The sequence below is a fragment of the Epinephelus fuscoguttatus genome, linkage group LG22 (genome assembly GCF_011397635.1).
Source record: "Epinephelus fuscoguttatus linkage group LG22, E.fuscoguttatus.final_Chr_v1".
In the NCBI taxonomy this organism is placed as follows: Eukaryota; Metazoa; Chordata; class Actinopteri; order Perciformes; family Serranidae; genus Epinephelus; species Epinephelus fuscoguttatus.
In genome coordinates, this window is record NC_064773.1 from 31,845,466 (window position 1) to 31,863,765 (window position 18,300).

Consider the following 18,300-nt stretch of genomic DNA (forward strand, 5'->3'; position numbering starts at 1 on the left):
TGGGCCTCAACATTTTTTCTAAAGGGTGCCAGTCCAAAATCTACCAGCCGCTGGAGGTACTTCTGCTATGTGTAACACTCCATAAGAGATGTTCAGCCGATACCCACACGGACATGTCTCCTGAATTCTGGTCCCCTAAATGTCTATTCAAATGTTTTCCCACTACAGAATACAACTAATGCAGTACAAAATGTTGCAGAACCCCATTAAATACAGATAATTCAGTCCAGTTTCCTGAAGAAAATGTCGGCATTGAATGTTTCTGCAAACCACGAATACAGGAAGAGACACCTGCAAAGCAGCAGACCACTGCAGACCACTATTTGAGATCGATAAACAACAAAATTGGTTGTGTATTAGCAAGTCATCCCTGACTTTTCCAGCAGCTTTTCAGCCTCTGGACATGGGTGTTTTTGAACAACCCAATACTGTTTTTCCAAAAGGGATAGTGCCAGAAAAAGCTGTTGTTTTTCACCAAGACATTGCTGCATTTCCTGCCCGATTAGCACCATAACCAAGTAGTTTTTGTGCCTAAACCTAACCACGTTAGCCACTGCACCGTTGCAACAAAAAGTTTCAACATATTCACTACATAATATAGAAATGAAACATATCTGTGGTTTTCAATAACATAAATTGCCATTATTTTTTCTAGAGATTGGGTTGATTATTTCAACGGGACTTGCAGATACTGAAAACTGCCAACATGCAAGTACCTGACAATTATGTATTGTATACATACACCCATTAGCCAAAACATTAAAACTACCGGCAAATGAAGTGAAAAACATCAGTCATCTCATTACAGTGCAATGTTCTGCTGGAAAATCTTTGGTCCTGGCATTTATGTGGATACCACTTGATGTGCTCCACCCACCCAAACACCAAGTACACCCCCACTTGACAACGGCACTCCACAATGCCAGCAGTCCCCCCCAGCAGGATGATGTGCTGTGTCACACTGCAAATACTGTTCAGGAATGGCCCAAGGAAGGTGACTAAGAGCTCAAGGCATCCACCTGACCTCAAAATACCCCAGACTCCAATCCAGCATCTGTTGGACGTGCCAGTACCCCAGAGGTACCTGCAATCCACTGTAAGAACTCCTTGGATTGGACTTTGCCCTGATCTGTCAAGTCATCGACACAGGACCTCTGGGGGTGTCCTGTGGTGTCTGGCACCTAGGCGTTGGCAGCTGATCCCTTGAGTCCTGTGGGTTGTGAGGTGAGGTATCGGCATGTCTCATGGATGCTCAATCAGATTGGGGTATGGGTAATCTGGAGGTCAGGTGGATGCCTTGAGGTCTTTGTCAAGTTCCTGGGGTCATTCCTGAGTAGTTTTTATGGTGTGGCATGGTGCATTGTCCTGCTGGGGAGGTCATTGCCATCAGCAAGTGCTGTTGCCATAAGGGGGTGTCCTTGGTCTACAACTGTGTTTGGGTGGGTAGAGCGCATCAACTGGCATCCACATGAATGTCTGGACCCAAGTTTCCCAACATAACATTATATTGTAACAAGATTGATCACTGTAATTCACTTCATTGGTCTGCAGTTTTCAACATTGTGGCTAATTAGTGTATTTTTATATCCTTTTTGCAACATCTCAGTGTCACTACATTTACATTTATTTAGTTTGACATTTTTTGACATAGATTACATTGTTTATCCAACATTATCGGCTGGAGTGTTCCACTGGACCCATCAGACCTCAGCAATCTTAAAAACTCCAAATATATATGAGCTAATGAATTTCTACCCAATTCACTACTTCTAACATTAAAAACAATGTAGACAAACACATCTAATAATCAGCAATCTTATATTGGAACAAAAGAAAAACAATTAACAGTACTCAAATCAAACAACAAGCTCCCTGGGGACTTGGTAACCATTTATTGCATACTTCAAGTTGCAGTCTGCAACCTTCCTGTAGGTGGAGCTAGAACCTGATCATTTACTATAACATTATGCTGCCCATACTAACAGATATGATCAAAATTATTATTTTGACCATCTATGCACAAGACAGGGCACAGAGACCAACTGATAGTGCAAGACCTGTCTCAGTTAATATTGTACTTTAGTTTTACTCTGACAAGTCTACAAAAACTGAATTCAAGATCTGTTTGATAGGCAGTAGAAGTCACATCAAAAGTTTTTTTCTGAATTATATTCTTTTCTGTCCTGTACTGTACCTGTCAGTGGTGACCCAGTGCAGAGTTTTGGGAACTACAGGGATCCACAGCTGACACAAGACTTTGTAAACATCAGTGATGCCAAATTTTCACAATACCATATTAAATAAATGAGTCATAACTAACATCTGTGTACTGTGTTGTGGTTTCGCTGCAGTGTTTCTGAATAGCAGGCACAAAGAGCTTTGTAACACTCTGCACATTCCTCACATTGATTTTATTTTGAAAATGTGAAACATGTCTGGTTCTTAAAATCATTTTGCAACCACTCCAATAACAGTTAAGCTAACACCAGCTAACAGAGCTGACACGAGGTACAGTATACCTGCAGTAGAAATAGTAGTAATAACATTTGTTATTAATCCATGAATCTAAAAAAGACATGGTCATTGGCTCTCAGATGCTTACAGTATTATCATCAGCTTGTTTTAGAACATAAAAGTCACATATTAGTATTTGACTGGCTGTTTGGGACTCCATACTGTTTCACCTTCTGTAACTTAAATACAAGAGATCGAACATCAAACAATAAAAGGATGGAATTCACTTTGATACACCCGTCACAGAAAAGCTCCTGACAAAGCAGCAGGACAGTCCTGACCAAACCAATGGAATTCTCCCAGGATTAACAACCCTCTGCAGAGATGGTGTATACAGTCCGATGCTGTCTGCCTCCAGAAAAACAAAAAAATAAGCAGCTCATTTCTTCTTGGTCGCTCTCTTCCCTTCTCCTTTCTTTGGTTTTCCTTTTCCTCTCAGTTTCCTCAGGCGACGCATCTCCTCCTTGAAGTCTTCGTGCTCATCTCTGCGAAGGAAAAGCAAACATTTTATTAAAACTTTTACAATGCTAAGTGAGGGTCAGGTCCACATTTATGCTTAAAGATTATCTTTTCAAATTCTTCTTTACCATTTTTTTTTTTAAAAAATCACCTTTAAGCTACTGGTAATAAAACTCTGGAGTTCCTGCATAGATGTTTCACATTAAAATCCTTTCTGTAGCTTAACGAGCATAATACCTCTTTGTTCGGATAGGTTTTTAATTTGAAACTCTTGCAGGAAGTAATGAGTTTCATTGACCAATGCTTCACAAAGATCAGGGGAAAAAAATGGCAAAGTAGAGACAGCAGTATTTGTGTTTATATGCATATATCTTAACCATGCACCAATTGTGAAATTCTGGGCTGATACTGAAACCCATGTTTAAAATACCAATTTAGCCGACAGCCAATAGCCTATACTGAAGTGTTTTTATATTGTTGCTTATTTTGTTTTTGTTGTTACTTATTCCCCCTTTTGTGCCGGAAAACAGAGAAATCTACACTATATAAAAATAACTGGACTGTTTTAAACTCATTGAGCTTTCATTAAACTACCTTTGAATGAGCATAAATCCAATCATACAAATTTAAAAAAGCATATACTTTAATATAACTTTTCACATAAAAATAACTGCTTCAAAAGCTGTTTTACCATATATATCATAATTCCCTCTCTAATATGTATTTTATATTGCTGGAAAAAAAAATCTCCTTCAAACAGCTGTATTCATTCAAGTTTCTTGCCAAATTATTTTTTTTTCTAATTTGTCATATTGTCAAGAATGTTGTTTTTCCAAACACACCCTGAAATACTGCAATATGTATGTATGTATACATACAAGCAACGATATGAGATTCTCACAGTACGATAACCCTCTCAGGAAATATCGAGGTATCACAGTATGGCAGAATATTATCATTATTATTAGTATTATTATTATTATTGTAGGAATGGAAACAGTGGGGTTATTTTTGACTGAACAAATGTTTTATTACATTAATTGAAACTTGAAACTTTTTTTTATTAAGTCAAGATTGACTGATGCAACCCTTCTTGGAACCATTTTTTTATTGGACGTTTGTGTAAAAAGTCTTTGTTTTGAAATTAAAAGGGCCAGTGTGTAAAATGGGTTGAAAACAGTGACATCAGTGGTCAAATTCTAGATTGCAGGGCTCACTCACTCACCCCTCCCATTGGGTAAATGACGGTGGCCTCATAGGGACAAAAAGCCTTGCACAGACAAGAGTTTTTCAGGAGTAGTTCTATCTAGCGACGAGGTGAATGTTTATTTAGAAATCTAAACCATGTTACGATATTGTAATGAATCCCTCATGAGCAGGAGACCAAAGGAGCGTTCGGGAAAAAGGCCCGTTTATTTGAGCACTCCAAAAACTCTGGTAACACTCCAGGGGATAAAAGACTCCGTCCCAAACTCTGATTCTTCTAGCGTAACACACACACTCCATACACACATACTCGTTTACCATACTGAGTGGGGACCCCCCCCCCTCTCTGCTCCGCCAATCTCCAGCCCGCACACTGACTGACAGCGTAGCCTGTAAACAGAGCTCAGCTGTTTATTTAGCCTAGCGATATCTCCGGACTATAGTAGCTGCAATGGACGACTTTGAACGCGATTTTGAAGAGTTTCTTGTAGCGGACACAGACCCAGAGCCATACCTGTTTGAGCTGGAGCATACAGATGAGGAACTTAGATGCTGAGCGGGCGAGAAGAGAGGCTGAATCTTCCGCTCCCATTTTGCTGCACAGAATGGGATTCGGTGCTACTGCTGTCATCGCTGGGGAGATATATCATCAGGAGGAAAAGCGCCGCAGAGAGTGCATCACAAGGAGTGAAGCTGCGTCTTCTTTTCCTCGCAGATGACGGTTTGGGTTCATTCTCTCCTGTTGCGTGGTAAGTGTGGTCCATTCGCAAACTTTATAACTAAAAAAACTTTTCACTACTCTCTATCGACGAACTACTAACACTCTCTGCTGTTTCCTCCTCCTTCTTCCTTCCTTCCGCTGTCTTCATTGGTTCATTTATACACACGAAACGCGTTCTCTGGCTGGCTGGATTGTCCGCTCGGTCTGCCGTACATACATGGCGGCGCAAGATGGCGACCTCTCTAAAGCAAGGCCCTTGCTATATATATATATATATATATATATATATAAAAGCATAATTATAAGGCTACGAAAACGAAACGAATTTTATTTTATAGCGATTATACACTTATATAAACATATTAATGGGTAGAATATTCAGATTCAGATTTGATAATAAACCATGCCAAATATTACACACTGGCCCTTTAACTAAAATAAAGTTGAGAATCTCCGTCCAGTTGCATTTTTTTTCAGTATCGTAGATAAGCAAATGTACATGGTATGATAACTGTCAATTTTAATATCACAGTATACCTTAAAGCAGGTATACCGCTACAGCCCGAATACATACATACACACACACACACACACACACACACACACACATAATTATTTAGTAAAAAGGCACAACAGTACCTGAACAGTCCCATGAACCTGAGCTTCTGGGTCAAGGCGTAGTAAATCTTGTGCTGTGGGTACCAGTCATACACCTCCTTTGTCTTGGCCAGAGGAGTCTCTTTGAACAGCTGCACCACCTTCATAGATTTGGAGTCTGTCGGACGCACAACCTCCCCGAAGATCTGTGCGCTCAGTCTGGCCATGCGCACGGCGTAGCTGGACAGACCGGCCATGACTGCTGAACAAAGCAAAGAAAAGAATTCAAACTTGGGACAGGTACAACATAAACTCTGTATCACATGAGTGGAACACTGGCTGGGTATGGAACATGTTTTGTATACTATGTTAACATCATCAACAGTAATCACAATCACAATTTGGCTATACATTTTTGACTTCATGTTTAGAGTGCATCTTGTGATGTATTTCATTAACAGCTCCATACTGACAGGTGTGTTGGCTAGACAATCACAAGCATTCATGTGAAAGTCAATGTCTGGTGTAAATTAGTTGATTTTATTAATTAGTCAATAAATGAAAAGTAAACTGGCAGCTATTTCTTCATCTTTTAATAATTTCAGTCATTTTTTAAACAAAAACACTAAATATTGTTTGGTTCAAGCATCTCAAATGTGACAATTTGGAGCTTTTTGTCATACATAACAGTACGCTGAATATCTATGGGTCAGTTTTCGTTTTATGTCTTTTTAGGGAACACTTTGCAAGTTTAGCAGAACACTAAAATGCTGCTGCTGGTTAAGAGCAGAGAATATTGTTATTGACCGTTTATGTATGTTGGTCTATAGGTTATTTTTGTCACTCTTCAGTTCAGTAGTAGTACTTACACTATGCAGTGCCATGTAACACAGAGCTAATAAAGTATTCACGCTACACTGGTTGACTTGATTTGGCTGCTCTGCAATGAGCACTGCCCAGGTTGGGTGGAATTATCACTAGTAGCACCATGCCCACTCATGGTGGTGGGAGAGTGTTGCTGTGGAAATATTGTGCCCAGCCTCCGGTCTCCCCACATATTGCCCCATTGAGTAAAGTAATTCATTTTGATCCAAAAAAACCCTTAACATGGCTAAATATGCTGTTAGCACAGTTAGCAGCATCAGCACAGCTAGTGGTGCAAACATACATTAGTCAACAATGCTAAAAGGGTTTTGCGCCTCAATATGACACAACAGCTTCTGAATTTATACCTCTGATGCCGTACCTACAGCATAGGCTCTGCGACGTAACCTACACCGCAGCCTGACATGCACACAGAAATGTAACTACATGTCTCTATTTATGTAAGCTGAAAACCATTTCCATCAGTGGAAAATAAGCTTTTATTTACTTTTATTTCATAGATAAGAAACAATAAATTGTGAAGACAATAAAGCCCCTACAAAATAGCATTTTTCATTTCAAGTCTTGTGTGTGATTTATCCTGGCTTCATATGAGTAAAAGAAATTTCCAGTAGCCACAAGGCTAATTTATACAATGTAAAATGCCATAGGCTTGTGCTAATAACATTAGCATGTTGTATTTGTGGGGAACATGTGTCCAGCAAAAGACAAGAGCTTTGTCTGTGAATCATTAGTGAGGCCTACAAGTTATAATGAAGCTGATTTGTGTACTTGTGTTTGAAATTGTCTCACTGTGTCATTAAATTGTGTTTAATGTGTGTTTTGAATCAACTTAACTTTACAGCACTTCACAGAAACCCCACCGCTGACTTGCAGAGTGACACAGACACACCACTGCACAAGTACATAATGCTCACAACAGCGTAGGCCATGTATGTAGGCTACAGCTAGGCTCTGAGAGCTGATGCACAAGTATAAATCTGCCTTTACTAACAGGGGCTACCGGGGTCACCATGTTTCTGCAATGACACCGTCCTGCCACCATGGGTCAGGCAGGCGTTACCAGTGCTAATCGCCTAATGAGCAGCACCACTAGCTAGCTCCCACCCAACCCAGGTGGGGCGCAGTAGGCTTAGGGAGTATCACAGCATTACAGTATAGCAGAATATTTGCAAATCCCGACGATTTGATTTTCAACACCATCAAAAATACAGATGCTCCTCTTTCTATTAAACTCATACAGAGATGCTGTTTTGAGGATCTATTGTATTGCAGTGCACATTAGGCGCCACCAGAGGTCGCTCTCTACTGGTGAAACAGGCAACTGAGCTGAGAAACATGGCGATTGCCAGTGGTCGGAGTATGTTACAGGACTGTAACCAGCCGGGTAGCAAAATGACTAACAAGACTCATTATGACAGTTTTTGTGACTTTTATTTTGTGTGTGTGTGAGAGAGAGAGAGAGAGAGAGAGAGAGAGAGAGAGAAGGTGTTCAGTTGTATTTCTCTGTGTTTCTCTTTAAATAACTGGTTGAGGCTGGAGCCCCTTTCCCACTGCACGAAAAACCTGCTAACACTTGCTAACAGCTGGCTTTTTAATACAAAGGGAAACGTTACAATCAGCATCCAAACCTAGGTCAAATGACTGCAGTAGTCACAGGCATTTACGGGCTCAAGCTCCGATCTGCAGTAATAGAAATACAAAACCAGGATGAATGTGCTTATTTTAGCCCCTATACCGGCAAGATGCAATGATGTGCTACCACAGAACACTGTCTGTCTCCACCCAAGCTGTGCTCAAACATCAATCCAAATTAGTCTGCACCGAGTAAGAGAAAGAAAGATTGGACGATTAAGAGATTTATAAGAGATATATAAAAAGAAGTAACTACCTTAACATTTTCACTGGCTCCATGCTGCTTACTACTGTTTACTGACCTGTTTTCTGGCCTGTCTGTGACATCAAACGTGACACACCAGAACAAAAAAAAGAAAGAAAGAGATACTGTTCTGCTGCATAGCCTTGTACACAGCTCTGGTCTACTGGCATTGGGAATGTAGTCTATAGCCTATTTTAAGTGGGTTTTCCTGTGTTTAAAAACCTGTGTACATGCACTAATTTGGGTGGAAAAGGGGTATTAGAGGCTAGAGCTTGCATAATGTAACAAACTTGCCGTTGGGGAACTTATTTTGGATTTTTTAACACAGAAGGAAAGGAGGACTTGGATATGACATATGCAATTTGCAAGGATTGTCATATGAGAATAAAATATTCTGAGAAGACTACGGACATGAGGGCTGACCTCACACGCTACCATCCAGAGAGACTGTGTTAGCTGCTGAGAGCTAAGCTAATGCTTAAACCTGCTCCGCTGAAAAATCAACCAACACTGGACACACTTAGTTTGACAAAACTACCATCCAACTCTGAGAGAGCGAAGAAAATAACAGTCTATCACCTACTTAATGTGCAAAGATCTATGTCCATACAGTGTTGTTGAAAATGTTACATGCTGAAAACACTGGAACTCAGGTATGTGACTTCATCCTGACATTTTTACACCAACACAGCTGGATATATATACATGGTTACATTTGATTGAATTTAAAAATAAAAGTCAATCGCAAAAAAAAAAAAAAAGTGAATTGTGCCTGAGCTCAGTTTCATTTAAATAGATGCATTTGTTTAATGTAAATTACATCTTGTTTTGGTTTTAGGCTTTATGAATTTAAAGTGTGCAATAGGAAAAGTGAAACAAATTTTGTCTGTTTATTACAGGAAATTAAATGATTTTATTTACATGTATGGTGATCTTACATTTGAGCAAAAAATATGTAATATTATTATTTACAATGAAACTAGCAAGCAATCCTACACGGCAGTTCAAGACACTCTAAAATTTGTCATCATTGTGATGATCAAAGATCAGACAAATTTGGTAGAAAATATATGCGAAGCCGTGTCTAAAATTGAAAAGACTCTTAAAAAGAACAAAAAAGATCACTATTGTTATTCTGATGAATGTTTGTCTGTTCATATATTACAACTTTGACACTGACTTACCGTTCTGAGTCAGTGTTATGGATATGCTTTTAGTATTTTAGTCGTCATATTAAGGCCAGACTTAGATGTTTTCATTCACTAATCCCTTGATGAGAACCCACCATGCACCAACATGATGACTGACAGAGCTTCATGTGTTCAGTACCAACACGGTGTCTTACCTGAGTCCGCAGCTGTTCAGGAAGTTCACACCGCTCTTAGTCAAACACTCTGTAAACGCTGGTTAAACGCTCCGTTTTGTTAAATTCCAATATAATTTTAAGAACTGTACTAACGTTTTACCTAACATTAACCTTCACACACCATACTGCCATCACAGACTCTAACGCGCATGACACAATTTTCGTGAAGCTGATTGGTTTGATGCTTTCACTTCCGGTTTCACGGCAGGGTGGTATTTTATTTTCAACACGATACATGTTTTATAAATTACACATAAATGTATCAACGGGTTGTCCTCAAAACTTCAATTGACGCAGACAGACTGTCATTGTTAATGAAGCCTTTTTTATTTTTTTTATTTTACGAAATTAAGCGCTGGCAGGAAGTCCGTCGCTTTTAAGGGTTCCGGAGGGTGCGACATGTTTTACACAAAGTTCCGCTCATCAGTCAACTGTCACTTCTGCACCTGTGTACGGAGCTTACTATGCTTATTAGTATGTGTCATTATTTGTTGTTCTGCCTGTTAATTTGATGGCATCTTCACCACAAAAAATAAGGCCACAGTATAAATAGTAAAATACCTCAAAGCAAGCCATCAGATTAAATATAGAGGTTAGTTGTTTTTTTGTTGTTGTTTTTTTAGATGTCTTTACTGTTGGATGGAATGCCATGAAATTTGGTACACAATTTTTTTTCAAATTCAAGAACATTAGTGTTACATATCAATAGGGAAAATGTAGCACTAAGCAGCAAACTATAAAAATGAAAGAACAAAATTACAGGGGACTTTTGGATTAAGCAAATCATGGAAAATATATTCACTTACAAAACAATTATTAACAAGGCAAATCTTGAGCAATGACATCTTCAATTACAATCAATCAATCAATGTTATTCATAAAGCCCAATATCACAAATTTTGCTTTTACTTCACAGCATATGACACCCCTCCGTCCTTAGGACCCTCACAGCAGATAAGGAAAAACTCCCCCAAAAAAACTCTTTAACAGGGGAAAAAAATGGTAGAGACCTCAGGAAGAGCAACTGAGGAGGGATCCCTCTTCCAGGATGGACAGGTGTGCAATAGATGTCGTACAGGACAGATCAACATAATAAATTTACAGTGTTCCATATCACAAAATGAGACCTAAAGAGAGACAGAGACAGAGAGAGATGCAGGACAGACAGTTATGACAGCTTACAACAACATTAATTTAAGTTATAATATTGTAACAATAATTACAGCTATTATGGTACAACATGTTGTAAGTATATGATAGTATATGTATGTGATAATAATATCAATAGGCCTATGTGTAAAATAACAGTAGAAGTATGACTAATGATAACAGCAGCAGCAGGAGGCATCAGGCAGGACCACAGCAGCAGCACAACCACGTCACACAATCAAGACACAGCTGTGATAGGAGGTAACCTGCCAGACAGTGGAGCACAAAGGCTCTGGAGAAGAAGCTGAGTTAGTGACATGCAGTAGAGCCGAGTTAGCGAGAGGCAGTAACAGGACATGAATGTTAGCAAAGGAGAGGGAGGGAGAGAGGGAGAAGGAGAGAAGAGGCTCGGTGTATTATAGGTGATGTATTATAGGAGGACCCCCGGCAGACTAGGCATATGCCAGCCTAACTAGGGGCTGGTCCAAAACAAGCCTGAGCCAGCCCTAATGTAAGCTTTATCAAAAAGGAAAGTGTTAAGTCTTGTCCTAAATGTGGAGACAGTGGCTGCCTCCCGGACTGAAGCAGGAAGATGATTTCACAGAAGAGGTGCTTGATAGCTGAAGGCTCTGGCTCCTTTTCTACTTTTGGTGACTTTAGGGTAGGCTGACCAAATGTCCACTTTTCACATCCTGTCCAGGGGTTTTTATAAATTGATGATAATGTCTGGTTTTCCGTGTGTGTGTGTGTGTGTGTGTGTGTGTGTGTGTGTGTCAGCACAGGCGCATATCTCTGTCCGAACCTGAACCGAGCCCGACATTATTTAATTACTAAAGCACTGAGTTTGAGTCGCACAGTGGTTACAGGGTATTTAACAGGCCAGGCGTGCACCGTGGGTGCTCAGCGGAGAGGGAGACCTCCATGTTTAAGACGGGAGCGGGAGGCGGGATGTCTGACGCTTCCAGCGAGGGGAGAGAGAGAAATATAACAAAATAAGATAAAATAGGAAAAACCTGTCTCCCTCTTTTATTTTATTTTCAGCGTTTAATCAAGGCGGAGGCGGGCGGCGGGAGGTCCTAGACTTCCAGCGAGGGGAGAGATAGAAACAAACAGCCAATGTGTGTGTGTGTGTGTGTGTGTGTTATGTTCAGGTGTTGTCACCTAAATAACAGTGTCCAAGCAATAAACAGCACAGACAATACGATTTTATTTATTTTTACATTACATTTTCACTGAAAGCTGACTGAATCCGACCCGAGCCCGAATACAATTTATACATTTTTGACCGAGCCCGACCTGTCAGGCTCCGTCGGGCTCGGATCGGGTAGCCACACTCTAGTGTGTGTATGTGTCCACTATAGGGGCCTATCTGAATTTCTGTCTTTGAGAGATATTATTTTACAATATAACTGAATTTTCTATCCATACATATAAACTTTAAATATATTAAAATTATAAGGCATCTTTGAGTAAACTGCGAGTATCATTTAAGTAGGCTGTCCTAGTGTCCGAGTGTCCTCTTTTTTGGAAATCAAAATATGGTCACCCTACTTTAGGGACCACGAGTAACCCTGCATTCTCAGAGCACAGTGTTCTGGTGGGATAATATGGCACTATGAGCTTTCTATGCTATGATGGAGCCTGACCATTTAGAGCTTTGTAAATTAGGAGTAAGATTTTAAATTCAATTAAATTCTGGATTTTACATGGAGCCAGTGCAGAGAAGCTTAAACAGGAAAAATGTGATCTTGTTTCTTAGCTCCGTCTAGTGCCGCTGTGTTCTGGATTGGCTGGAGAGTTTTTAAAGACTTATTAAAGCTACCTGATAATAGGGAGCTACAGTAATCCAAAACAAAAGTGGACCAATTTTTCTGCATCTTTTTGGGACAGGATAGGCCTAATTATGTATGTTATCACAAAAGGTGATCTTCAGTGTTTTTCATTTGCTTCAGATTTTCTCTTTTTTTTTGATTTTCTTTCTTTCTTTCTTTCTTTCTTTCTTTCTCTTTAAACAAAAGTAAAAGATTTGAAAAAGTATTTTATTTCATTAATAAAACCAATAAAATTAGTTTCCAGTTTTCCACTTACATACATGGATATGATACTTTCCCATGATAATTTCTACGTTAATTACAGAATATATGTGATTGATTAAGATGATTTTATAGAAAATAAGACATCTATTAGGCTAAGTTTGAGAATAGGAGATACTGTAATACACATTCATCCCTGTATATTCAGGTAGACACATTTATGTTCCTCTCAGGATGAATTGTTATAACTTTGGGGACATCTTAACTCAATGTAGCACCACCATCAGGTCAAAATTTGAATATATCCATTACTTTGGTTTATACCTGCAAAACTGCTGACATTCCCAGCAGTCTCAGCTGTGCTTTATGTTGGGATGCCAATGCACTAAAGCATGTTAGCATTGTCATTGTGAGCATTTTAGGGGCATAAATATAGACAGTGCAGGCAGTGCAGTTGAACTGGGGCCCGTGAGGGGAGGGGCCCATGAAGAGAGTGGGCCCTCCAATAATGCGTTGGGTGGAGAATGGACCCTTATAAGTGACTGCCACCTTGAAATTATCTCTCTCATCACATGAAACACAGTACAATTTGCTATATATGCTCTTGAAAAAGCAAGCCCATCATCATGTTCATGTTTTCTTTATTTGTAAAACAGTCAATATCTATAACAAAATGACATGCTTATTCTATATCTGTAAATCTACTATTCTATAAAACAAATATATAACTATACATCAGCTATTCAAATTATTAAATTTGATCAATTACTTCTTAATGTCTTATTTTCTTTGGTATTTGTTATTATATACAGAAATGCAACGATGGTTGCTGGGTAACATGTTGATGTTATCCAGTGTCAAGTCTCTGATCATGCAATGAAACAATATGTGCACAACAGCATGCACCGGGGCCAACTTTAACTACCTTATGCCACTGTATATGCCACATTTTGCTTTATTGCACTACCTTTACTGTTTTGTGCAAAATTATCTTAATCAATGTGATGGCCTGAACTGTGCCAACATACCATCATTATACACTATCTTAAAGGAACAGTGTGTAAGATTCAGACATATTTACTGGCTTCTAGCAGTGAGGATAGCAGATTGTAACCAGTGGAAACTTCTCCTGGTTAAAATTCTTTCAGTGTTTCAGTTTGTTCTGGAGGTTTTTACCATCCTGCTCAGCAATATGTGTAACTGGGACCAGTACTACAGAACTGTCGTCAGCATTCGTCCATCTACATCCTAACCCTCACCTGTGGTCATGAGCTTTTGGTAGTGACCGAAAGAATGAGCTCGTGGATATAAGCTGCTGAAATAAGTTTCATCAGAAGGGTGGCTGGGCTCAGCCTTAGAGATAGGGTAAGGAGCTTGGACATCCAGAGGGAGCTCACAGTAGAGCTGCTGCTCCTTCGCGTCAAAACAGGTCAGTTGAGGTGGTTGAGACATCTGATCAGGATGCCTCCTGGGTGCCTCCCGTCAGAGGTGTTGTGGCACGTCCCACTGGTAGGAGGCCCTGGGGTAGAGCCAGAACACACTGGAGGGATTACATATCTGATCTGGCCTGGAAACGCCTCGGGATCCCCCAGGAGGAGCTGCAAAGCATTGCTGGGGAGAGGGACGTCTGGGATACTTTGCTCAGCCTGCTGCCCCAGCGACCCGGCTTTGGATAAGGGGTTGAAAATGGATTGGTAATTTGCCATGACTAAAGGAAAGTGACTGATAGTGGAAACACAGAATTTTATATAGACCTTTTTAGAGCCGACGTCTCAATGAGCAAAGCACAACTCGCCTAGTCTTACTTTTGTTCTTGTTATTGTGTTGTGTTATTGTCAGCCAGAACAGAAGGAGTCGAAAAATTATTATGAATTGAAATGGAATAAGCTCTTATGTGTCCCCTACCTCAGCGCTAATAAGCATTTTGTTTTAGTTATGTTTATACATTTGCGTAAATTTGTGTTTAATCAACTTTGACAAAATTGAGCAGTGCAGGGAAGAGGTCATTTTTTACCCTGCAGACAGGCCATTTCTGCATTTTGATTGTATTACAGCTTATGTCTTACTTCACATGATTTTTTCTGTTTAATTCCCTTTCATCTTTCTCCTCACTGTATTATTTAGTTGTTTTATTTTGTTCAGCCTTTGTCTCAGTTTTACTTCATTTCCACAAATTGCTGAAAGTAAAGCTGCTCTGAGTCTATGGTGTCTCCTCTGAATTATTGCAGTTTTCAGTGACAGTCTGCATGGCAAGAGGAGTCTTTCTTTTAATTTATTAACAGCAGAGGGCGCCAGATATGAAGAAACAGAAAACTGCAGCCACAGATTCTTCTGGACATTTTCAAGGCTTCAGCTGCACAACAGAGTGATACTGCCTGGCAGGAAACACAGGAAGTATATGGGCCATGAGCACCGACTGTGGCAGAAACACCTCTGCCATCAGCAGTGTTAGAATTAAGGTTTGTTTCTGTCCTTGAGCTAAAACGGAGCAGCCCTTGAGTGAATAAGTCTTTATATGTCAATTAATTTGTAAATCTAACATTGCACCTCATTGCTGCTGTGCGGACACTTCACAGCTATGCTTATCAATGTTTATTGTACCCAAAACACAAAAGCATCAGACAGCATGAACAACATAGTGATGAATGAATTTGCCAGTGTTAGAGCCCTGCCAATAGTGAGGATAAAAGTGTGAGGTTTGTCCTGATGATGGTGCTACAGGAAAGGCCATGAGGTCATTAAAGCTGCATTCACTGATTTTGTTTTTGGCCACTTGGGGTCAGCGTAACAAGCGGGTAAACCTAGTACTAACATAATATAATCATAGATACAGGCTGAATTCAAATGTCCACCCTCTGGACTTGTGGACTGAAGCCTCGCTGACTTCAGTTGTATGTAGTGTGACTGTATTCACTGTCGTCATGTTAAGTCTGCAAGGGCGGAGACTGCAAGAGGCTGACACAGCCCTCAAGACTGTTTTAGTCGTTGCTGTGGAAACATTAAACTATGCTGTCATTTTCATATAGGCCTATGTCATATAAGTCAATGATGAGTGCCTACTCATCTGTCCCTGCAGATAGTATGATATAAATCCCATATAAAGCCTTTTTTGTATAAACGTATAAATACTTACCTGTATAATAGGCTACACACGTTCAAAAACAGAAATGTTTGTAAAAAGGACAGGACCATAAATTAATAGACTGGGTATTACTTATATTAGAAACCCTCTTTTGTTTTTTTTCGGCCAAAATATTTTTATGCGGCAAATGTGTAAATCTGTTTGCTTCCACAGCTATATTGTTTGAAAGAGCACAAGTTGTTCTCCGTTTTGACCAAAAGTAACGTGTATAGTAAATCTTGTGGTTGTGACAGCAAGTTGAAGAGAAGCTCTCTGCACTCTGACAGTTGAGCCTTCCACTCTAGCCCTGAACACTGTCCATTACACATAATAAACACAGAAAATGTCTGAAAATAGCTAAAACTGTTGACTGCCATAATTCAAAAACTGCAAAAGATATAAAAAAGCTGAATCACAATTGAAAAACTCAAAGTATATAAACCATTTAAAGTTAAATTAAGTCTGTAGCTGAAAGTAGCATTTCATAGTGTTTTAAGAGGATCTGAAGATTTTCTCCATTGGTTTATATTGTAAAATTAAGTTGAAAAAGCTTAATATTTTAAAAGTATAAATGGAAAAACAAAAAGCCATAGCAGGAATGCCTTTACAGAGCTAAACTTGTTTGAATGGTTTCTGTAGCACAAAGTATGCAAAAGGAGTAGCTAACCAAACAACATGCAGAACAGGAATAGTAAAGATTTTAAGAAGATATCCACACTACGCACGTGGCCTACACTGTTGTGAACAAATACTTGTGTAATCATGTGTCAGTGTCACTCTGCAGTTACACCTCCTAAACACTAGTCGGCGGTGGGGTTTCTCTGAAGTGCTGTAAAGTTATGTTGATTCAAAACACACCCAAAACACACATTAAACATGGCTTAATAACAACAATTTCAAATAAAGGTACATAGGCTTCATTATAGCTTGCAGGGTTCACAGACAAAGCACTTGTCTTTTGCTGGACACACAAATACAACATGCTAACATTATTAGCACAAACCTATGGCATTTTACATCGTATTATATGAAGCCAGAATATATCACACACAAGACTTTTGCTATTTTCGGGCATCTTTATTGTCTCCTTAATTTATTGTTTCTTATCTGTGACTTTCCACTGAGGGAAATGGTTTTCACCTTACAAAAATAGACTGAAAGTCTGCATTGCCGTAACGTATACATGTAGTTACATTTCTTGAGAGGTGCACATGAGTAGGTTAATTTTATTTAAAAAACTTTTTTAAAATTTTATATACTTTATTAATCCCCGAGGGGAAATTCAATTTTTCACTCTGTTCGTCAATTACACACAGGTCCGAACACACACATGCACAAACTGGACCTATACATGCACTAAGTGGAGAGATGTCAGAGCGGGCTGCCCATGACAGGCGCTCTGAGCGGTTGGGGGATTCGGTGCCTTGCTCAGGGGCACCTCGGCAGTGCCCAGGAGGTGAACTGGCACCTCTCCAGCCACCAGTCCACGTTCCATATTTTGGTCCGGATGGGGACTTGAGAAGTCGACCCTCCGGTTCCAAACCCAAGTCCCTGTGGACTGAGCTACTGCCGACCCCAAGGTTATGGTGTAGGTTACGGCACAGAGACTATGCCAGATATGCGAGATTCAATGCAGAGGTATATCCCACTTTACTACCACAGGATGTGCCCCAGGCACCACATTTTGCCCAAAATCAACAAAACCAGCCTGAAAATCAAGGAAGCTACGCTATGACTGACCAAGTTAGCAATTTCCCTCTGTTTCCAGTCTTAATACTACGCTAAGCTAACTGGATGCTGGTTGTAGCTTCAGCGTACAGATTTGTGTGATTAAACTGTGCAACAAAAAGAATCTTACATTCCAAAATGTCAAACCTCTAGGAAGCCGGAGTGAACCCACACTGACACGGGGAGAACATGCAAACTCTGCACAGAAGGGCTCCCACATCCGGGATCAAACCGGCAACCCTCTTGCTGTGAGGCAACAGTGCTAACCACCACATCACCGTGCCGCCCTAGAATATCTTCTTATGCCATGCAATCCTTGTACTGTTAGATCTCACAACTGCGTTTGATACAGTGGACCATAGCATCCTCATTTCCCGTCCGGAGCACTGTGTAGGTATCTGTGGTACTGCTTTGAAGTGGTTCTGCTCTTTTTTTTTTTTTTTAAAAATATTTTTTGGGGCTTTTTAGCCTTTAATGGATAGGACAAACAAGTGTGAAGGGGGGAGAGAGAGGGGGAGTGACATGCAGCAAAGGGCCACAGGCTGGAGTCGAACCCAGGCCACTGCGGCAACAGCTTTGTACATGGGGTGCCTGTTCTACCACTAAGCCACCAACGCCCCGTGGTTCTGCTCTTACCTCTCT

At 40.0% G+C, this 18,300-nt stretch overlaps 1 protein-coding gene across 2 annotated transcripts; it reads right to left on the reverse strand.

The window, feature by feature from the left end:
• Window positions 1-1,804: 1,804 nt before the first annotated feature.
• Window positions 1,805-9,770, reverse strand: mrps33 (mitochondrial ribosomal protein S33). 2 transcript variants are annotated; one of them, XM_049566598.1, is made up of 3 exons: window positions 9,607-9,770; window positions 5,540-5,756; window positions 1,805-2,999 (listed from the first exon to the last, which is right to left on the reverse strand). In XM_049566598.1, the coding sequence occupies exons 2-3, from the start codon at window positions 5,752-5,754 to the stop codon at window positions 2,894-2,896; spliced, it is 321 nt and encodes a 106-aa protein (XP_049422555.1). In that variant the 5' UTR covers window positions 5,755-5,756; window positions 9,607-9,770; the 3' UTR covers window positions 1,805-2,893. The 2 variants fall into 2 exon arrangements, with proteins under 2 accessions (XP_049422555.1, XP_049422554.1); XM_049566597.1 differs by having other exon boundaries at window positions 5,540-5,759.
• Between the last annotated feature and the right edge of the window lie 8,530 nt (window positions 9,771-18,300).